The sequence below is a fragment of the Thamnophis sirtalis genome, unplaced genomic scaffold (assembly GCF_051295495.1).
Source record: "Thamnophis sirtalis isolate CommonGarterSnake01/CBP01778 unplaced genomic scaffold, rThaSir2_p1.2 scaffold_11, whole genome shotgun sequence".
Classification (NCBI taxonomy): domain Eukaryota; kingdom Metazoa; phylum Chordata; class Lepidosauria; order Squamata; family Natricidae; genus Thamnophis; species Thamnophis sirtalis.
Window position 1 is genome coordinate 65,236,754 of NW_028261391.1, and position 22,501 is coordinate 65,259,254.

The 22,501-nt window shown below is 39.0% G+C and overlaps 1 protein-coding gene across 2 annotated transcripts in view; it reads left to right on the forward strand.

Moving 5' to 3' along the window:
• EDRF1 (erythroid differentiation regulatory factor 1) overlaps positions 1-16,678 on the forward strand; it is a 41,720-nt gene extending 25,042 nt beyond the window's left edge. Inside the window, exons 14-25 of one of the 2 annotated variants that reach the window (XM_087725967.1) lie at positions 805-876; positions 969-1,119; positions 2,954-3,142; positions 3,874-4,074; positions 6,885-7,107; positions 8,221-8,440; positions 9,372-9,530; positions 11,207-11,356; positions 11,501-11,654; positions 11,861-11,976; positions 12,502-12,668; positions 16,352-16,678. In XM_087725967.1, the coding sequence (XP_087582093.1) occupies positions 805-876; positions 969-1,119; positions 2,954-3,142; positions 3,874-4,074; positions 6,885-7,107; positions 8,221-8,440; positions 9,372-9,530; positions 11,207-11,356; positions 11,501-11,654; positions 11,861-11,976; positions 12,502-12,668; positions 16,352-16,514 (1,965 nt within the window). In that variant the 3' untranslated portion in view covers positions 16,515-16,678. Of the gene's footprint in view, positions 1-804; positions 877-968; positions 1,120-2,953; positions 3,143-3,873; positions 4,075-6,884; positions 7,108-8,216; positions 8,441-9,371; positions 9,531-11,206; positions 11,357-11,500; positions 11,655-11,860; positions 11,977-12,501; positions 12,669-16,348 lie in introns of both variants that reach the window. The other variant, XM_087725966.1, reaches the window with a different exon arrangement.
• The last annotated feature ends 5,823 nt before the right edge of the window (positions 16,679-22,501 follow it).

The window sequence follows — 22,501 nt, forward strand, 5'->3', positions numbered from 1 at the left end:
GTATTCCAGAGCAGGAGAACCACTGTACAACTAAGAGGCTCTACTTATGAATACTGGATTTGCTAACACCTTGGGAGGAAGACTTTATAACATGATCTCTGAACCCATAGATATTGAATAGACAGTTTCTACATAAAGTAGATGGTTCTGTCGGCCTTCCTGGACTGTTTTCAATAATTAGTGAAAAAAAAGGTTCCATTTCAAATCTCAACAGTTATTTATACATATTAGAAACCACATAATTTTCATTTGTATATAATTCTAATTCTGTCCTATGTCTGGTGATTTTCTGTCCAGATTAAACCTCTCCCTTAATTGTGTATATAAAAACCATTGAAAAGTAAATCCTGCAGTCAATTGTTCTCTTGATTTCATCTTAAGCTTATATTCTTTATAAGAATGGCTTCTTTGTTGCTTTTCAACGTGACCCGACAATTGCACAATAGACATATGCGCGCCGACAAAATAGCGCCGATTAAAACGCAACGTCAAAATCGCGCTGACAAATTCGCGACGATAAAAGCGCGATGACAAAAGCGCAATGACAAGCACAATAAAATCGAAAAAATTAGGGTTAGGGTTATAGTTTGTCTAGTTTGTTGATGGCGGGATTTTGTCGTCACGCATTTGTTGTCACACTAATGTCAAAAATCAGTTAGCGATTTTGACGGCGCTCATTTGTCCGTCGCGGTTTTGTCGGCTCGCATATGTCTATCGCGCATTTGTCGGTGAACCGCTTTTCAATGAGAATACAAGCTGGATTCCACTAGTTTCATGAAAATGTCTTTTGTCTTTTCTATAAAGCCTAGCTGTGCCTTTCCTGTTTGCCATGACACTGAAGAACGATGCAGGCTAGTACTCAGCTACGTTCTTGAAGTAAGTGATGTAATTGAGCAGTGTGCTATTTAACAGTTTTTTAATGTGTACATTTTGGTACAGTATTGAAAAACTTTTTCCTTTAACGATAGGGCTTAAAATCGGTTGATAGTAGCGTCAAGAAGGAAAGTGACCTTCCTGCAGCGGACCCCAGTATACCCATCCCTTTAAAATACGAAGATGAATCGTCAACCGTTGGCCCTGAGTGCCTTGAAAAACAGATGGCCTTGTTTTTAGGCAAGAGTAAGTCTGCTTTGTTGCACCCTAAATGGCTTTCCACGGGATGGTAAACTTTTTTGGTCAAGAAAGCCTTTAACCCCCAAATATCGCTTTCATTATAAAGTGATTGCATTACTTTGAATTATATGTAAAACTTCGCTTTTTTGAATGTTTGAATGTTTATTTTATTTATATGCCGCCCTTTTCCCCCAAAGGGGACTCAGGGCAGCTCACAACTCAACCAAGGGAGAGGGATGCAGACAAAAATTAAAACGACACGCAACAATACATAATTTAAAACACACAAGAGTCATACCATTTGAGAAGGGGGTAGAAGCTCTTTAGCCCCAGGCCTGTCGGAATAGCCAGGTTTTAAGGGCTTTGCGGAAGGTCTGGAGGGTGGTGAGGGTTCGAATCTCCACGGGGAGTTCGTTCCAGAGGGTCGGAGCGGCCACAGAGAAGGCTCTCCTCCGGGTCGACACTGGCCGGCGGATGGAATTTGGAGGAGGCCTAATCTGTGGGATCTAATCGGTCTGGTGGAGGTAATTGGCAGCAGGCGGTCTCTCAAGTACCCAGGTCCAATACCATGAAGGGCTTTATAAGTGACAAATGTCTTTGTCTACATTTAGTGTATTTATTATGAGATCTTGGTCTAGTGGTGAAGGCACCAGGCTAGAAACCTGGAGACTGTGAGGTCTAGTCCCTTCTTTAGGCATGAAGGCTGGTCTCTTTCTCTTTGCCCATGATGTTGGGTGTTATCCTTTGTCAATTCCTGCTTCAATCAATGGATCAATACTCGAATGGATCAAAAAGAAAAAAACAGCAGATCCTGCACTTGGATGAAAATGCTATGACAAAAAAATCATTATGAGATATTTGAATATTCAGTTACTGTTTTAACAGTAATGTTAAGTTGTTGTAGACGTATTAATTGCTAAAATATATTTTAAGTGTCTTTAAGTAATTCAGTTTGTAGATAGAACATTGTTTCAATTCTATATATTTATTTGATATATATATATATATATATATATATATATATATAGCTGATGAGAGCTAAATAGCTTGAAATAGATCTATACTAGTCTCCCTTTATTTATTTATCAGCACAAATAAACACACACACACACACACACACACACACACACACACACACACACACACACACACACACACATATATATATATATATATATATATATATATATATATATAAAATTGATAAAGTAATAAGCAAAAGTTCTCTAGGCCAGTGGTAGTCAACCTGGTCCCTACCGCCCACTAGTGGGCGTTCCAGCTTTCATGATGGGCGGTGGGGGGGTTGCTGTAACTCTGCTTTGTAAATTTTATAAAGTAAAGTTACTTCCCTACTTTATAAATCACCCATTACTGTGGAACCGGTGGGCGGTTAGAAAATTTTACTACTAACAGAGATATACAAAAGTGGGCGGTAGGTATAAAAAGGTTGACTAGGCCTTCAAAATTCATGGCACATATTCAGCTTGTTTTATAGAAATGAAAAAGTGAGCAAAAGCTAAAACAGTTTAATTTGAATAAGGAATTTGACCTCAATATTCAAAATGGCTAAATTGCTAGTTTGAAACTAAATTGAATTAAATTGCTAATTTAATTTCAAAATGTAATCCTTTTAACTTTTATTGATTGTTTCCTGATTGCTTATTTGTACCTTATGACTATCATTAAGTGTTGTACCTTATGATTCTCTATGTACACTGAGAGCATCTGCACCAAAGACAAATTCCTTGTGTGTCCAATCACACTTGGCTAATAAAGAATTCTATTCTATTATTCTATTCTATTCTATATTAAGACTGCTAATCATTGTTTTTAATTCTAGTGGGGTCATTCCAGGAAGTAAAACATTCCAGTCAGTCAGGAATGATCCCTGGAACCTGGCAATACAAAATGAAACTTCAGCTGATTTTAAAATCTTCAAAGGCTTATTATGTTCTTTCTGATGCTGCTGTGAGTCTTCAGAAATATGGGAGAGCATTACGGTACATAAGATTAGCCTTACAGTGTTATGGTAAGTAGGACTTTTATTATACATCTCAGGTGTATATTTTTATATCTACTTTTTCATGGTTTCTTGATATCTGAGGGTTTTAAACTGACTGCTTTTACAATTTTACACAATGTATTTTACAATTTAATTATTTCTAATATCTGGAGATGTCAGTCAGCAGGCAGACTGGTGAGGTTTCTTCCTGCCCCTCATCCCCAGCTTCCTGGAATGCTCGAACCCACCCCAGTTCAGTCCTAACCCTTTCAATGAAGCAGGGGCATTAGGTTATTAAATGTATAAATAAAGCATTGAATTGTAACATATATATTCTTAATTTCTAAAAATTTCTATGAAAACTGTGGGGAGCCCAGAGGTATTTTATTCCATAAATATGATGCTAGCGGTTTGCTTTACTACATGTGTCATCTGATTTGCTATTTTAAAAAAATCAAATTATTACAAAATCAAGAGGAGCAACGAGATTGGCAGTTCACTGGTACCCACAATCTGAATATAAATATGGATTCAGGCAATTATATTTGCTACTAGCAAAACACTAGTAAACACTGCTCTTAGCACTTGCAATTTGTTTAAGCAAGCTTGATGTTAGGAGTTAGATAAATGGACTTTTATTTCTTGAATCTGCCCGAAGGTTTGAGGCTAGAATAGTACAATTCTTCATAATGTGGTTCCTTAGTAATGAGATATTCTAACTTCCAGTTCAATATAATTTCTGATTTTTCCCCAATTAGATGCATATTGCTGCCTCTTCATGAACATGCTCTCTGAAGTACTCCTATTTCTTTGTCAGAGTTTAACTCTTTGTGGTGATATTCAATTAATGCTGGCCCAGAATGCAAACAACAGAGCTGCGTATCTTGAAGAATATAACTTTCAAACAAAAGAAGATCAGGAAATACTGCATAGCCTACATCGAGAGTCTAGCTGTCAAGGTAATCACGACTGTAACCTGCGTGTAACAAAATGTCAGGCAGCTCTCCAAGTCAAAATAAAAGAGCTATACTTTTTTCAGCAGCAATATATTGCCTTTGGAATCATTTTGGCAGTAAAATGTCTGGGTCCAGTAAAATAAGCAGTAGCTGTGCATTTTATTATATAATTTAAGGATATGTATGTGTATGTATGTATATGTATGTATGTATATGTATATATGTGTGTATATGTGTGTATATGTGTAGATAGATAGATAGATAGATAGATAGATAGATAGATAGATAGATAGATAGATAGATAGATAGATAGATAGATAGATGTTGTGACTCAGCAGAAGTTTGCTGTGAGTTGAGTCAGGATGCAGGAATAACAATGCAGCTGGGGCTCATTAGTGTGGTCTTCTGGAGATAAAAGGACTGATGGTGCCATGCCCTGGTTGCAGAAGTCAACGTTCACTCGTTCATTCGTGGTTCGTTGTTCATCGGTTGTCGTTTGTTTGTGAGAGGCACTTGGATAAGTGATTTGCTTTCTGTAACCCTGATTCAAAGAGACACTTGGAGAAGTGATTTGTTTTGCTTCCTGAAAACCTGGTGCTGTAAGAGTTTTGTTTCTGCATTCTGCTGCGTAACCCTTGTTGCCAGAGCTATCTATGTTTATTTTGGGCTCGCAGCCAGCGTGAGCCAGGACTGATAAAGTTATTCCCTTTTAAGTCTGTCTGACTGTCGTCTGTGAACGAGCGAAGAAGGGGGGGGTCAGAACAGATATAGATATAGACACATACATACATACATTCATACATATATACACATACATATCCTTAAATTATATAATAAAATGTTGCCAAGACAATCTCAATCTTACAGGGGAATCTTTAAGGAATTGTTTGAAGCTCTTGTCCAGCCAATGTCATTATAAGAGACATGTACACTCTATGTAATTTCAGAATAATTTGACTATTGGTAGTTATTGTTTAACAGTTCATTGACTATTCATAGTTATGAGAGTGATGAAAAAAAATAACCTTACGACCATTTTTTACATTTATGACTTGTTTGTCTCTGGAACAAAATAAAGCTGAAGTAAGGTCAAAAAGGCAGTCCTCATTTAGAACTGCCTAACTTACAACAGGAATGGAAAAGTGACTTTATGTTTAATCCTTACATTTATGAATTTTGCAGATCTGTAAGCTAAAAGAAAGCTGAAGTAAAAATCATGAACAAAGATGTAGTTTCACTCAACTGACCTGCTGGTCTCAATTGTGGTATAAACAAGGACTACCTGTAAAGTCAACAGATATAGTTATCCGGTATTAATATATCTATATAGATACAGATATAATAGTAATCCAATTGGCTGTAATGATGGTGTATAAATAGGCTAGTATAGACTTTTCTAAAATCTGAATGTTCAGGTTCTGATCTGTATTCCAACTGATAGGTAGCACATTGTATTTTACACCTTTTATTTGTGTTTGCCAATATCAAATTTATACATGATAATTGATTTAGAACTTGAATTTTTATACAGTATTTACGCTTTCGTTGGTCTAAATCAGTGGTAGTCAGCCTGGTCCCTACCGCCCACTAGTGGGCGTTCCAGCTTTCATGGTGGGCGGTACGGGTTTTGTCCGATATTGAAGCACTTTCTTTTTTAAAATTTAATTGACCTTCCTACTTTATAAATCACCATTACTGTGGAACCAGTGGGCGGTTAGAAAATTTTACTACTAGCAGAGATACAAAAGTGGGCGATGGGTATTAAAACGTTGACTACCCCTGGTCTAAAAACAAAAAAATAGAAGCAGTTGGATACAGCTGTAGACAACTTTAAAGAACTGAAGCCATCTTAAAAGATGGTGGTAATGTGGGTCAAAAGGATTCTGCTGACAGTACAGAAAAACCTAGAGGGGCATACTCCCTGAATTAGTTTATGGTGTACTATGGCCATTGGCTACGATGGCCAAAGATTCCATTGCATATCAAATTGGAATGGATCTGAACATAGCTTTAGCTAGAAGTATCTAGGACAGAAATGCAATAGGATGTTTTTGTCTTCGTGGTCATCAATGGATCATTGGCTCAGTTTATACATAACCATATTTTTCGGAGTATAAGACGCACTGGAGTATAAGACGCACCAAGGTTTTGAAGAGGCAAATTTTAAAAAAAGGGGTTTGCACTCTGCAAACCTCCCCAAAACATCCCATTTTTCACAAAAACGGGCCTGTTTTTTTTCAAAAAAGGGCATAAATAGCCCTTAAGAGTCTTGTAGAGTGCTCCTGGCGGGGGGTGGGGAGGAGGGAAATGAGCAAAAAACGGTCCATTTTTTTGCAAAAACAGGACCGGTTTTTTTGCCCAAAAAGGGGCATGGATAGCCTTTAGAAAGCTCATAGAGTGCTCCGGGGGGGGGGGGGCAAAATTGAGCGTTTTTTGCTCATTTCCGCCCTCCCCATCCCCCAGGAGCTCTCTGAAAGCCTCCTACAAGCTATGCATGGCCATTTTGATGAAGGGGCGGGGTTTCAGAAGGCAAAAAATGCTGTATTCAGTGTATAAGACGCACCCAGATTTTCAGCCTCTTTTTTGAGGGAAAAAGGTGCATGTTATACTCCAAAAATATGGTAATAGCTCTTACAAACACATAATAAACTTTTGCATGTACAAAATTATACTGAATGTATAACTAACAGCTGATTCCAGAATCTTCCCTAAATTGTTTTTCAATAGCTTTTCATGTACTTCCATGTGCAATGGATTTAATATAGAAATATCTATATATTTGTCCATTTATTATGCTATTCTTTTTCTTGCAGTGTTTTCTTGGGCTACTGACCTGTCGACAGATTTGGAATGCCAACTTTCAGTCAGCTGCAAATGTTATGAGGCAGCCCATGAAATTTTGCTTTTCAGTCATTTAAAAGAGCAGAATTCAGAGCAGTATGCCCAAGTGGTGAAGAGGATGGGCAATATTCAAAATGAAATTGGAGTATTTTATATGAACCAAGCTGCTGCTTTACAAAGTGAAAGAGTAGGCAAGTATATTTATATGCGTATGTGTTTATTTTAGTCATGTGTATATGTTTATATTCTGCTGGCGTTTTAAGTGTGGATCTACAATTATCAGAAAACAATCCCAAAAGTAGAAGATAATGTGTTGATTGTGTACAATGTAATTGAGAAACTGCTGTGCATAAACTAATTAAGTATAATTGTAAAGCATTATGATGTAACTTCCATAAAAGTAGATGATACTGATTTAATATACATATAGTATTGCCAGTTTAGGAAAATAATTGAGAATGATGTTCCTCTGCCTAGTGTTTCTTTCAAATGCCAAGCTTATTTCTACTTAGCTACCAGTTCCACATTAGTGGCAGAAAGCAGAAATAAAATTTGTTTGATAATTTTTTTATTTATATATTTATTAAACTGTCTGTTGTCTCAGTAGACAACAGAGAGATTAAACTACGTATAAAGAAAACAATGTAAAACATATAAAAATCATTTTAAAAGGTAAATACTATAAAATATTTACAAAGATATAAACTATAGGTGAGAATAACTATAAGAATATAAGAATAACAACAGTGAAGCCAACTAAGGAAGTCTTTAATTCCCTGGGAGCCCCAGGCCTTAAGGGCCTTCTGGAATATTGAAAGGGTTGGAGTTGGGGGAAAGGGAAAATGTTCCATAAGGCCAATGCCATGGCATTATTATTATTATTTATTAAATTAAATTGGCATGGCAGAGAAGGCATGTTTCTTGGGACCCACCCACTGTAGGGTTTTTGAAGAATATTCTGTCTTAGGAGTAATTTTCCTGTGAGGTCTAAGAATTTATATTTAGATCCTTAGCTATTTATGACTTTCTCACAATCCTGGTAACCATCATGGAATCAACAACTTCAGGAAGAAAGAAAGTTGGAAAGAGCTTTTAAAAATATATTTATTTACTTGGTTTTATACTGCCACGCTGCTGTCTCCTAACAGTTTCCAATCCGTCTCTTGGAAAAACAAAAGCATTTGAAATGTTCTTTATGCATTTGCAGTAAATGTATTTTTAATTCATTTTCCAGAATTGTGTTCAGATGTTATTTCTGATTTCTTTGAATGAAATGGGTCCCTTTTCCTTTTATTCTGTTACAGAGAGCAAAATGGCATCCACAGCAGAGCAGCAACTTTGGAAGAAAAGTTTCTCTTTCTTTGAAAAAGGGATTCAGAACTTTGAATCCATCGATGATTCAACCAATGCTGCTCTTCTGTTGTGTAACATGGGAAGGTTAATGCGTATTTGTGCACATGCGCACTGCGCGGTGGGTGGAGACTTCAAAAGAGAATTTTCTCCTGAAGAGGCTCTTTATTATAATAAGGTAAGGCTAGGCCTAAACATTTAAGTGGACTGCAATTCATCAGTGGAATAATACGTACACTAATTTTATTATCCTGGCATAGGCTTAAGTTTTCAAGTATAGTACGATAATATTAGTATGAGCTTCATGGGCTTCAAAATATTTATTAATATTTATTATGCAGTTTCATCTTTGCTATGGGCAAGAAATTCATGTTAGCATCCAAAATTTTATCCTGGCAATATTGTTTAAAATCATTCTTTCAAACTGACAACTGTTTAAAACATTTTAATAGGTTTTTAATAAAATATGGAGAGGCAGCTTTTAGTGTTCTTGATTCAGATTGTTTTTCCACTGGAGTATTTATATTAGTAACTACTCACATTTGGGCTTCGCATTGTAACATTAGATAAATATGTTATGGAAGCCCAAATAGTTCTTTACTTTGTCTTTTTCCACATTCTTTCCTTAATAGAAAAAAGTACCAAGAGAACTATAGAACATAGTTTTTTTTTTAAAGCGTAATGAACACTTTGGGTATAAGATCTTGATTTGTGATCATAAAAAGACAATTGCTTTGGATATACAAGATTTCACACTGAATCTTTCATTGATTAATATTTGAAAACTCGATAAATTGTGAAAATATTTTCAGAATCCAGAATGTATAGAGAGATTTAAAAGCAAAGTAATATTCTGTAACTTGTGACTCTTTGATATACTCAGATATCCCAAATTCCCAATCAGTATTCCCAAAGGCTAGCAATTCTATAGTCCTTTATATCTGGAGATTTCCACATCAAAAAACTCTGGACCTCTAAATATAATTGTGTTTATACTTAGCGTTACAAATCAGCCAGCACTATTGACCGCCCTTTGTGAGACTTGCAATAATATTACTAATACTGGTTTCCGTAAATGTCTCATATTCCATAATTATTAAATCTTATAGGCTGTTGATTATTATCTGAAGGCCTTACGATCATTGAATAAAAGAGAAATCCATTCAGCTGTTTGGGATTCTGTCAACTGGGAATTGTCCACTACGTATTTTACCATGGCAACTCTACTGCAAGATTATGCACCATTATCTAGGAAAGCTCAGGAACAGGTATCAGATTTGACCCGATTTTTGAAAATCAACTATTCCTTTACCAATGGGTAAATAACGAGCATCTATATATGACTTGTTAAATTCCACAATAATATGATTGTTTGTTACTGAATGGCTGTGTTGCTTCTCTGTTTAAGCTTCCATCGTATAGTTTACAGAATTTAAACTAAAGTTTAAAACAACTAAATTTAAAACTGTATTGTAATATGCACACTTAAAAGGAATGAAAAACCTGATACAGTGATGCATCTTGATGAAACAAATTAATGATTTCTGACACACTTTCAAGACAAAAAAAAATCATGCAAGATTGCAATAAATAAGGAAGGCTGTATTAAGATAACTATTCCTTAGAAATCCACTGGATAAGATTATGAACAGGATTCTCAAAGAGCTCTGTGATTGGATTGGTATACTTGGGATATTTTTTCCAAGAGATAGGTGCCCCCCCCCCCCAATTATTTAAGACAGAAATGCACAATCTGAGGTTCTTTTCAGAGCCCCATGGGCCTCTTTCAATGATTTCTACCAAATTGCAAATACTGTATCAGGGGTGGGTTTCTCGCCCTGTTCCAACCGGTTCAGTTGGAACGGGGCAGGCGGCGTCCTCGTGCACGCGCGCGGTGCACGCATGCGTACTAGCGTCTGCGCGACGCTCCAGCTGCTCTTGGAGGATCGCGCAGGCGCTGTATGCGTCCTGCGCATGCGTGGAAGCACAGAACTCGTCAAAACCGGGTAAGGGCCGTGGGCGAGCGGGCCCTTCGCCGTTCCCGGAAGTTACTTACTTCTGGGTTCGCCGACCAACCGGTTTGCAGGGACCGCCGCGAACCGGTTGAAACCCACCCCTGTACTGTATGATAAAAAGGGGCCAATTTTGTACGTAGTGAGTATTCACTTTAACTGCATTCTGTTCATGTAATTGAATTGTAAATAAGTATACCGTACTTCTAAATGAGAAATCAGATCAAGTGTATTTTTTTTGTCCCGGCTCCACTGACCATGCTTTAGAATGTCATACCATTCCCCTGATGTCATTGTCAGCTTTGGAAACCTGGAAGGAAATTCAGGGAAATCAAATATCATTTTGCGTCTCTCTCTGACATAGGTCATTCTTTGTGGGGTTACCAATGCAGTTTCAATGGTGAACCTAGGCCTGAAAATAGATTTCACGTGACACCATTGGGAGACAAATTATATGATCACTGTCAAGGTTCACAATACTTTTATCATTTTGGACAGGATTATAAAAGAGTTATAACTTCAACTGGTTTTAATATAGATCCCACAGATTAGGCCTCCTCCGAATTCCATCCGCCAGCCAATGCCGGCTGGCGACCACCCGGAGGAGGGCCTTCTCTGTGGCTGCTCCGACCCTCTGGGAACGAGCTCCCCGTGGAGATTCGAACCCTCACCACCCTCCAGGCCTTCCGCAAAGCCCTTAAAACCTGGCTGTTCCGACAGGCCTGGGGCTAAAGAGCTTTCGCCCCCCTCCTCGAATGGTATGGTTGTTGTGTGCTTTTAAATTGTGTATTGTTTTTGTTCGTCTTTTTTATCCCTTATCTGTATCCCCTTCCCTGACTTGGATTGTGAGCCGCCCTGAGTCCCCTCTTGGGAAAAGGGCGGCATATAAGTGCAATAAATTCAATTCAATTCAATTCTTTTGTGTATTTTAGATAGAAAAAGAAGTTAGCGAATCAATGATGAAATCTTTGAAATACTGTGACGTTGAGTTAGTGACTACAAGGCAACCTCTTTGCCAGTACCGGGCAGCCACAATTCACCACAGGTTGGCTTCCATGTACCACAGCTGTTTGAGAAATCAGGTATTTTCTCCAAAATTGCACAGTTAACATGGTCTTTCTGTGAATGCGCATGCTTATAAACATGTACGTTGGTAAAATGTCCTAAAATAAAACACTGGTTGCTATTCTCTCGAACTGACTTGTCAAACTACGTTATTGATATAGGTTGGGGATGAGCACCAGCGTAAACAGCACAGGATACTGGTTGATCTTCATTACGGTAAAGCCGTGAAGTTTTTTCAGCTCTTGAAAGATGCACCGTGTGAGCTTCTCCGCGTGCAACTGGAAAGAGTGGCGTTTGCTGAATTTCAGATGACAAGTAAGTGAATTAAATTAAAAGCATTTCCCTAAGTTAGTCTACAATCCTATTTTAAATAGATGAGTAGTTTTCTGAGAACCTGCTGGTGGTGGCTTTGAACAAAAATGTTTACAGTATGTGTTCAAAAAGGAAAGACCTGCAGATTTCTATTTTGGGGCCGGGCAGGTGTGAATTAGTTACGTTGCTTACCTTTGTGATTCCACTAGGTCAGAATAGCAGCACTGGAAAACTCAAGACTTTGTCTGGGGCCTTAGATATAATGATTCAGTGCCGGTCTGTTTTCCAATCTATCAGGAAAGAGCTTGGTGCTGAATGGGAACAGGTAACTATTACTTTTTCATATTTGCATATTATGTTCGGATATGCTTGCATATTATATTGTATATCATGTTTAGTCAAAGCATCAACGTTCATATTTAGCAATAGCAATAGGACTTATATACCGCTTCATAGGGCTTTCAGCCCTCTCTAAGCGGTTTACAGAGTCAGCCTATTGCCCCCAACAACAATCCGGGTCCTCATTTTTACCCACCTCGGAAGGATGGAAGGCTGAGTCAACCCTGAGCCGGTGAGATTTGAACAGCCGAACTGCAGTCAGCTGAAGTAGCCTGCAGTGCTGCATTTAACCGCTGCGCCACCTCGGCTCTTAAATATTTGTTACAAAAAGTTCATATATTTGTTATGAAAAGATTTTTGACTGGACAGGTTCAAGTTTATCACTTCATTTTAAGTACTTTTTCTAAAATTGTACTATTATAGAATTCTGACTGTAGAAGTGCATCTAATGAATTTCCGAAGGCATGCTACGTAGACATTACAGTAATTCCATAAAACCCTTTCTGTTCAGAAATGTGTTGAGGACTCAAACAACGTGGAGAGAGTTCCTGTTGAAGATCCATCCACTAACCTTAATAAAGAAGAAGTATTGAAGCTCCTTAGTATATTTGAATCTCGATTGTCTTTCCTCCTTCTTCAGTTCATCAAGTTGCTTTCGTCAAGCAAGAAGAAAACTGGGTAAGTTCCAGCATATTGTGTTACTTTCATTTAACTCTTATCTCATAACCATGGAGAAATTTCTTTTTAAATGTGAATTTGAATCACTGGCTGGGTATCAGTACTCCAAATAGTTTTATAAACTCTGCAGTTACCCCATATGTGTGTTCTGTATATCTGGTCACATTTTTGGATGCACAAACAGTTGGATAAACTATTCATTTTAGTGTTTCATTTTCATTTACTCCATGTTCTTATCTAGTGTGAGCCTTGCTAAGTGAGGGAATGCTTGTTTATCTTTCAAGATAGCAATAGCAATAGCAGTTAGACTTATATACCGCTTCATAGGGCTTTCAGCCCTCTCTAAGCGGTTTACAGAGTCAGCATATCGCCCCCAACAACAATCCGGGTCCTCATTTTACCCACCTCGGAAGGATGGAAGGCTGAGTCAACCTTGAGTCGGTGAGATTTGAACCGCCAAACTGCAGAACTGCAGTCAGCTGAAGTAGCCTGCAGTGCTGCATTTAACCACTGCGCCACCTCGGCTCTACATATATGCTACATATATTCTGTTAAACATAGAAGATTTAGATAAGAACTGAAGATATAGAAAAGGGGTTATTACCCTTGTTTTCAGGGATCTATATGTATCAGGCAAATTCTGATTCCTTTCATATGTGCTTAATTCATACATATATTAAAGGTAATAAATTACATGCTTTTGTTGTGTAGTTTACTGAATCTCAGCTTTTATATCAAGTCATGAAAGTTTTTGTTTTTAGCATTAAGCTCTTATTACTTTGATTCAACTAAATGGGGGGGGGAGCTGCCAATGGTGTTTTTTTTTTTAACAAGAAGGAAAGGGAAAGGAAATACTCTGCCATCTTGCCAGGAAAAAGTCAATAATCAAATTAAAACTGATAATGTTAGCATTCCAGGACAAAAGATATCCATAAAGAAAAAGAGATGAATGTACGGCTGGTTATAATTGTAATAGAAGGTTCACAGGAATTGTATTGGAATTTCTAAATCTCCACAAGATGGCAATATAAATATAGAACATAAAGAATATAATTCCTATTTCAAAATTAATTCATTTGTTATATAATCTGTTGATACCAATAGTTGCTCCAATTCTATTGGTACTAGTAATAATAGAATATACTGGTACTATAGTAATAGAAGTTTATCGCGCCTGACCATAGTTTTAGAAGTTTGAAATTTTCATTTGGGGCAGATGGAAGGAACTAAAATCAATATTTTTTTCAAAGAGTATGATATAAATAATCAGTTGTATAATATTTTTCTCATTCAAACATGATTTCTGAAGGACTATATATGTAGTCCTTATTAACAACTGTCTCGTATTATATGACCCATCCTCACAACTATGGCCTTTGCAGGCCTGTAGAGCAAATCAACATAATAAATCCAGTTGTGGTTTTACTTAGTAACCACTTCACATCACCAACCTGGTCCCAATTGTGATCTCTAAACAAGGACCGCTTGTACTTTTGTGATATTTTTGAACTCTTTAATTATGGCTGATATTATAACACTTCTGCGTGCCAGCAGTGAACAGCCATGATAGCAGGATTGCCAATAGTCCTGCGGTTTGGGACTTGGAATCTAAATTCAAGTTTTAGGTTTGTAAAATTTTAATCAGCATATTGTATTGTATCACAGTTTTAGGGAGATAGATGCTGTGAATATTACCCTGGTTTGCATCTGCATTTATGTAGCAACAACAATAGCAATAGTTAGACTTATATGCCGCTTCATAGGGCTTTCACCCCTCTAAGCGGTTTACAGAATCAGCATATTGCCCCCAACAACAATCCGGGTCCTCATTTTACCCACTTCGGAAGGATGGAAGGCTGAGTCAACCTTGAGCCTAGTGGGATTTGAACAGCCAAACTGCTGAACTGCAGTCAGCTGAAGTAGCCTGCAGTGCTGCATTTAACCACTGCGCCACCTCGGCTCTGTAAATGTAATTTGATAACTTGCACATGCCAACAGAGTCCATTTAGAACAGTGTTCATGCTGTGACATTGAACATATCCAAATATTCAAGTCCCATTGTAAGCCCCACAGAAAATAAATAAAAGGGCAAAAGGCACATTTTTAGAATTCTTTTCGAATGTATAAAGTTAATTTTGCTATTAAGAAACAAAATAACCTTAAACTACCTAGGGAAACATTTGAGTTCAATATTCTGCACAGAAAGATTAGGAGTGTGTCTTGAATGTATTTCAACTCTGCTAAACTTCTCACTTTGAAATATTTCAGAGCAGTGACAGTGTATTTAAGTACAGTATTTTAAAATACAACAAATTCACAGGGATATAATTTCTTAATTTGATCCATTTCTTTAATCAAAATAAAATGTAAGAGATTTCCTTCATGGAAACCTATAGGCAATATTGCATTAAGAGATTATATAAACCAATCAATGCAATTGCAGTGCACGAACCAGGTTGCTATTACTACATGTCTCTCAATATATTTGGCTACATAATCCATTTTAAATTGATAATTAGAAAAACAATTCTGGATATTCTGATAGAATTGTTGGAATTAGAATTGTGTAACTGTTAAGTATAATAATTTAGGCTGTTCCTTCTGTTGCTAAGCGTTAATACTTTAATCGCTTCTTGTTTTGAGCAAAAATATTTGTGGAAAATATCTGTTTTCTTATTAAAAAGGATGGGAAAGGAACGTGCAAATAGATGTCTTCGGTTAACTTTATATATGGATGCAGTTCTGAAAGAATATAAGCTTTTGATCCAATAAATTGCCACCAAAATGAAGCTTTCTCTCCTCCTGAAAAACTATTTTTAAGGATTTGGACTATTTTTAGAAGCAGTATGAGATGTGACTGAAAAACCTTCAGTAAGGAAAAAATGGATGTAAATTAAGGAACTCTCCCTCTTGAACAAACGGAAGTGTCTCTTGTTCCTATTAATGTCCTATAGCCGTGATGGGGAAGCTATGGCATGCGGGCTACAGGTGGCACACAGAGCCACTTCTCAGGGCACGGGAGGCGTTGCCCTGTCAACTGGCCAGCATGCATACGTGCGCTGGCCAGCTGATTTCAGTGTTTTGAGGCCATTTTTCTCCCTCCTGAGGATTCCTTGAAGCCTCCGGAGCGCGAAAAACCGGCCCTACGGGCAAACCGAAAGTTTGGGAACATATTTCTGGATTGCTCGTAGGATCAGTTTTAGTCCTCTGGAGCCTTCAGGGAAGCCTCCTGAAGGCCCCTGAAGGCTCCGGAGGGCTAAAACCGGTCCAATGAGCAAACCGGAAGTCTGTTCCCAAACTTCCGGTTTCCCCATAGGGCCGGTTTTTACGCTTCGGACGCTTCAAGGAAGCTCCTGTAGCCTCTGGAGGGCCTCCGGGGGAGGGCGGAGGAGGCTATTTCTCCCCCCCCCCCCAAGCTCCTATAAAACCTCTGGAGCCTGGGGAGGGTGAAAAAAGCACTCCAAAAATGGGGGGAGCGCTGCTCATGCGTACATGCATGCTGGGGTCATGTGCAAAGCATTATGGGTGGGGCACGCACATGCACGACACCTCTCCGCTCCCCCCGCTTTTGGCACACGAGCCAAAAAAGGTTCACCATCACTGTCCTATAGCAAAGAGAGTATTTTTCAGAGTTCTTTATGCATTTGGATTAACCTCTGTTCCACTCTCCTTTTCTCCAGCAGTAAAGATGAAGAAAATCTCAAGGTGAATAAGTACGCTTACTCACTTCTCTTGCGATCAGCAGCAAACAAAAATCTAACTTTACTGGAAAGAACAGATGTTATTTTAAATATACTGCAACAGCTGACTCGGGACAATGAAGGAAACAATCTGGGAATTCAATGATCCACCTTAATGCTGGCATTCTGCATTGTGGTAAATCAGTGCCTTGATCAAAATGGAATGTGTGTTTCTGTCCAATATGGACTGCTTGATTTTATTTATATTGTTACATATTTAAGATTGTACAGTTGGAGAAATAAATTTTGACCATTATTCTTTAAATATTACTATGAAGGGTTTTTTTTTTTTTTTTTGTATTTTATTTATTTGTTAAATTTATTTGCCACCTATCTCACCATGGGGTTACTCTAGGAGCCTTACAATAATAAAAAGGAAGAAAAATGAACAGACGTGGTTCACCGACAAATGCGTGCACGACAAATGCGCGCCGACAAAACCGCGGTGAGAAAACCGTGATGTCAAAATCGCACCCACAACAGCGCGCCAACAAGAGCGCGCCATCAACAAACAACGCGAAAATAACGTAATAACCCTAAACCTAACCCTTACCTTTACGCTAATCATGCTTTTGTGGGCGCGGTTTTGTCTGCGCGATTTTGACGTCGCGGTTTTCTCGCCGTGGTTTTGTTGGCGCGCTTTTGTCGGGTCATGAACAGATGTTTAGAAGACATCTGAAGTGAACTAATAGAGCAGGGGTGTCAAACTCATGTCGTCCCAGTGCCATCCCTTGACATATCGGGACTTTCCCCTTTGCTAAAACGGGAGTGGGCATGGCCAGCACATGATACATCCTGCCCGTGGGCTGCATTAGAGCAGTAAAGTAACAATGACAAAAAAATGAGAATAAATACATCAATATGATAACAAAAAGTTGAGCAGAAAGCAAGGCTGGGGAGGGGGAGGTAGAGTCTGCCATCAATCTAGCAGCCACCCCCAATGTGGGACTCAATCCATTTGGTCCCCAGACCCACTAGATCTTCAGGCCCTTGCAGAAGGTTAGAGGGGGCAGATCTTACTTTAGCAGGGGTGGGGAATTATGGTCCTTTAATGAGCTGTGGACGTCAACTCCCAGAATTCCTGAGCTAGCATGGCTGGCTCAGGAATTCTGGGAGTTGAAATCCACAAGTCAATAAGGGGCCATAGTTCCCCACCTCTGCCCTAGAGGGTGAAATGTTCCAGGGGGTGGGCGCTCGCTGCAGCAAAGAAGGCTCTTCTCTATCCTACTAGTTGGAGTTCTTTGACTGACAGGACCCAAAGTTTGCCCTCTCTCAGCAGCATGGATAGGATGGTCTTGTCCTAGCGGGATAAGGTAGTTCATTATCAAATTTATATGGCCACCCATGTGACAAAAGTGGTTGTGTATCAATGGTGGGTTTCAAAAAAATTTGGAACCTACTCTGTGGGTGTGGCCTCCTTTGTGGGAGTGGCTTGCCGGCCATGTGTTTTCTTTCTCCCTCCCTCCCTCCCTCTCTCTCTCTCTCTCTCTTTCCTTCCTTTTGTCTCTGTCCCTTTTTTCTTTTTTTCTTTCATCTCTCACTCTTTTTTTTTCTTTTTCTATTTATTTCTTCCTCTTTCTCTCTCTCTGTCAGTCTGTCTGTGTGTGGGGGGGGGAGGGGGCAGTGGTGGGTTTCAAAAATTTTGGAACCTCTTCTGTAGGTGTGGCCTGCTTTCCGGGTCCACTGGTGGAACCTCTTTTAACCGGTTCGGTAGATTTGACAAACCGGTTCTACCGAATAGCAATAGCAGTTAGCAATCGCAGTTAGACTTATATACCGCTTCATAGGGCTTTCAGCCCTCTCTAAGCGGTTTACAGAGTCAGCATATTGCCCCCAACAACAATCCGGGTCCTCATTTTACCCACCTCGGAAGGATGGAAGGCTGAGTCAACCCTGAGCCGGTGAGATTAGAACCGTTGAACTGCAGATAACAGTCAGCTGAAGTGGCCTGCAGTACTACTGCACCCTAACCACTGCGCCACCTCGGCTCTTAGCTGCGAACTGGTAGGAACTCACCTCTGTTGTGTATAGCAAAACTACGTATAAAAAGATCAATGATTAAAAACGTAAAATAATTGTTACTAAAATATAAAAGACCACCAGGCACAATTGCGTGAATATTTACCAGTGTCCTTCCAGAACATTAAGAGGAATGGAGCTAACCTCACTTCAGGGGGACGAATGTTGCATAAGGCAGATGAACCATGTTGCATTTCACCCCCCCCCCCCATTTTTTCCCCCAGAAATGCGAATAAAGTTGTATATTAAAATGTGTCTGATTGAAAATGAGCCCTATAGGCTAGCATTTTTATTACTTTTGTTTTGTGTTCCTTTTGCTTACTCTTCCCAAAAGCAACATTTGTATTTTACAGAGTTAGCAATGATAGCATCTATTGCAACCTAATGGCACTTTAGCTACTTTGTTTAGGAAATTTTGGTCTAGATCCTTTTTTGTACTAGTAGACCCCTTCGAAATTTTCATAGTGTCACAGATGCCTCACTAAAAGTTTCTCGTGGCTAATTATAGTTTGTCAGGCATGCCTGCTAAAATATTAATTTGTGCAGGAACCTAAATAAATGGCAGAAGTAGGACAATTGTCCAAGCGGAAAAACACAGACCGGTTTACCCTGAAGTTATTTAATAACAGCTGCCTTCATTTGTCTTGGAAGTGGAGAAGTTCACGTGTTAAAATGACAAAACAATATTATGAATCTATTTACCAGCACAATTCTTGCAGGATGGACCCCTTGGGGGGGGTCCCTGAGGTGATTGCTTCAAACTTCTGTTGTAAGATCTGGTCAGTACAATTCTGCCCACGTAGCAATTCAGCATATGAAGGCCGGATATTGTGTGGCGTCTTTTCTGTCATATCCATGGTTATACAGATTAAACATCCAATATTTTCCTGTCATTTTTGACCTAGCCCTTTCACTGATTTTCTTCTCTGTAACCCCAGCAGTTTATTTTTTTTTAATTTTTATTTTAAACACATCAACAAACAAAAAACACATGACTTAAAACAACATAGGAACAAGAAATTCCATCGTATATCATACAGCAGTTCCGTATCGGTTTCTTTACATTTAGTGTTTTCCCTTCTATACATTTCTATCTTGCATTCATGGTCTCCTTATTCGTTATCCATTTTTATGTACTATTCTATATTTATTTATACTTAGCTATTTATAACCAAATATTGTTTACCTATATTGTGCTTTATATTCTTACTGTCATTTATTCTCTTGCATACAATTATAGGTATACATTCACCTAGTTATTCTTTTTCTTTGCCATTCTTATACTTTTGCTATTCTATTTAAAAGGTTATAATATACAGTTTGAGTTGCTTTGTTTACCATCCCTAGCGCCTGTTGTAACACAACCTTATTTTCCCTTTCTTTTCTCCCTCCCTTCCTTCTCTACTTCCTTCCTCCTCTCCTTCCTTCTTTCTTCCCTTACCTCTCCCCTACTCCTACCCTCTCTCTTCCCCTTCCTGCCCTCTCTCCTTTTTCTCTCCTTCCACCCTCCTCTCCTTCTCTTTCTCTCCCTTCCACCCACTTCTCCTTACCACTTTCTTCTTCCCTTGCCTCTCCTCCACTCTTCCTCTTCCCTTCCTACTATCTCTCCTTCTCTTTCTCTCCCTTCCACCCACCTCTCCTTCTCTTTCTCTCCCTTCCACCCACCTCTCCTTACCTCTTTCTTCTTCCCTTGCCTCTCCTCCACTCTTCCTCTTCCCTTCCTACTATCTCTCCTTCTCTTTCTCTCCCTTCCACCCACCTCTCCTTCTCTTTCTCTCCCTTCCACCCACCTCTCCTTACCTCTTTCTTCTTCCCTTGCCTCTCCTCCACTCTTCCTCTTCCCTTCCTACTATCTCTCCTTCTCTTTCTCTCCCTTCCACCCACCTCTCCTTTTCTTTCTCTCCCTTCCACCCACCTCTCCTTACCTCTTTCTTCTTCCCTTGCCTCTCCTCCACTCTTCCTCTTCCCTTCCTACTATCTCTCCTTCTCTTTCTCTCCCTTCCACCCACCTCTCCTTTTCTTTCTCTCCCTTCCACCCACCTCTCCTTACCTCTTTCTTCTTCCCTTGCCTCTCCTCAACTCTTCCTCTTCCCTTCCTACTATCTCTCCTTCTCTTTCTCTCCCTTCCACCCTCCTCTCCTTTCCCTTCCTTCTTCCCTCCCTTCTCTACTTCCTTCCTCCTCTCCTTCTCCTTCCTTCTTCCCTTACCTCTTCCCTACTCCTCCTCTCTCTCTCTCTCCAGCAATTTCTATGTAGTTTGTTGGCCAATACTCATGCCCAACTTTAATTTTTCTGTCTTAATTTCCCATCTACTGCCACCCTCCAGTGTTTGAGTAGTTACAATTCTTTGCCTTTTTGTCATCATCCAAAATTACTATGTAGCAGCTCTCTTCCTCTTTTTTAAATGAAAGATTCAGTACATTTCTAGAAAATATTTCTGGACCATCTTTCAATCAGAAACATATTGTTTCTGTTTTAAAAATATTTTAAAGTGCAAAAAACAAGACAATTATTTAAATAGTAGTGTGAGTGGAATGCTAGCTAAAATAGGTCAACAATAGGTCCCGAGCACATGTGAGCAATTTGGGTTCTGTAATTATTCAGCCCATTTGGGAGGGGTGGGTTTCTTACTCCACTCCTATTTTACTATTTTAAATAGATATATTGAACTTTGGAGGCTAAGCATATTTGTGTAGCTCTACCCAAATTCTATCAGGCGGCTCAGTGGCGCTGAGCTTGTCAAATCAACAGTTCAGGGGTTCGAATCCCTAGTGCTGTGTAATAAGGTGAGCTCCTGTTACTTTTCCCAGCTTCTGCCAATCTAGCAGTTTGAAAGCATGTAAAAAATGCAAGTAGAAAAATAGGGATTTATTTATTTATTTATTTACTTATTTAATATATTTTTTATTTTTTAATTTTTTAATTATTTTAATTTTATAAATTTCGTATATACATTCACAATTATATGATCTCATAACTATTATTAATAATATGTATTTATAACAATTTTTCCCTACTGTTGACAATATACTTGAAGATTGCTTTTTTAACATCCCATAGATCCATCTTATCTTACAACGGTCCTACTTCTTCTTCCCTCCCTCCCTCTTTCCTTCCCTTGTTTCTTCTCTCCTACTCCCCTTCCCTCCCTCCTTCCCCTTCCCTCCTTCCCTCCTTCCTTCCCTCCCTTCCCTCCTTTCTTTTCTCCTCTCCTTCCTTTCCCTCTTCCTTTCCTCCTTCCTTCCCCCCTTCCTTCTCTCCTACATTCCCTCCTTTCTTCTCTCCTTCTCTCCTTGCTTCCCTCCCTCCTTCCCTCCCTCCTTCCTACCCCCCTTTCTTCTCTTTCTATTTAATATATTTATATGCCGCCCAATCCCGAAAGACTCCGGGCGGCTTACAAAAAATATAAGAAAAAGCACATAACGATAAAGAAAACAATTTAAAAACAACAAACACCCTCATACATTCATTCTAGTCGGGGCTGGACCTCAACAGTGAAGTCAACAGCCCCAGGCCTGCTGGAACAGCATCACTTTGGCGGGAAGGTAACAGCGCTTCATGCACCTTCGGTGTTAAGTCATGCCAACCACATGACCACAGAGACGTCTTCGGACAACACTGGCTCTTCGGCTTAGAAACAGAGATGAGTACTGCCCCCTAGAGCTGGAAACAACTAGCATGCATGTGTAGGGGAATCTTTACCTTTATCTTACTCAAATTCTCCCAACTAAAAAAAAATGCCAAAATATTCACCCCATCCCATTCCACCGTCTCAACCACATCTTTTGTTTCAAAAAAAATTAACTTTCAGAGGTGGGGGAAAATACCCACCCATACTCAAGGCATTACAGCTTCTGGTTTGCTTTTTTTTTTTTTTTTTAATGGAGATCATAATTTAATTATATTATGCCTGGGAATTTATTGCCTCGTTGCTTAATCCAATATTCAATGCTGCCTTTAAATGTGTTTCATTTTTCTTTTTCCTTGGGCCAACTCCTATTATTATTTTGCCCTTTTCCAAATGCTTCCCACGTAAAATATTTTAAAAATAGGCCTTGAGATTTCACTATATAG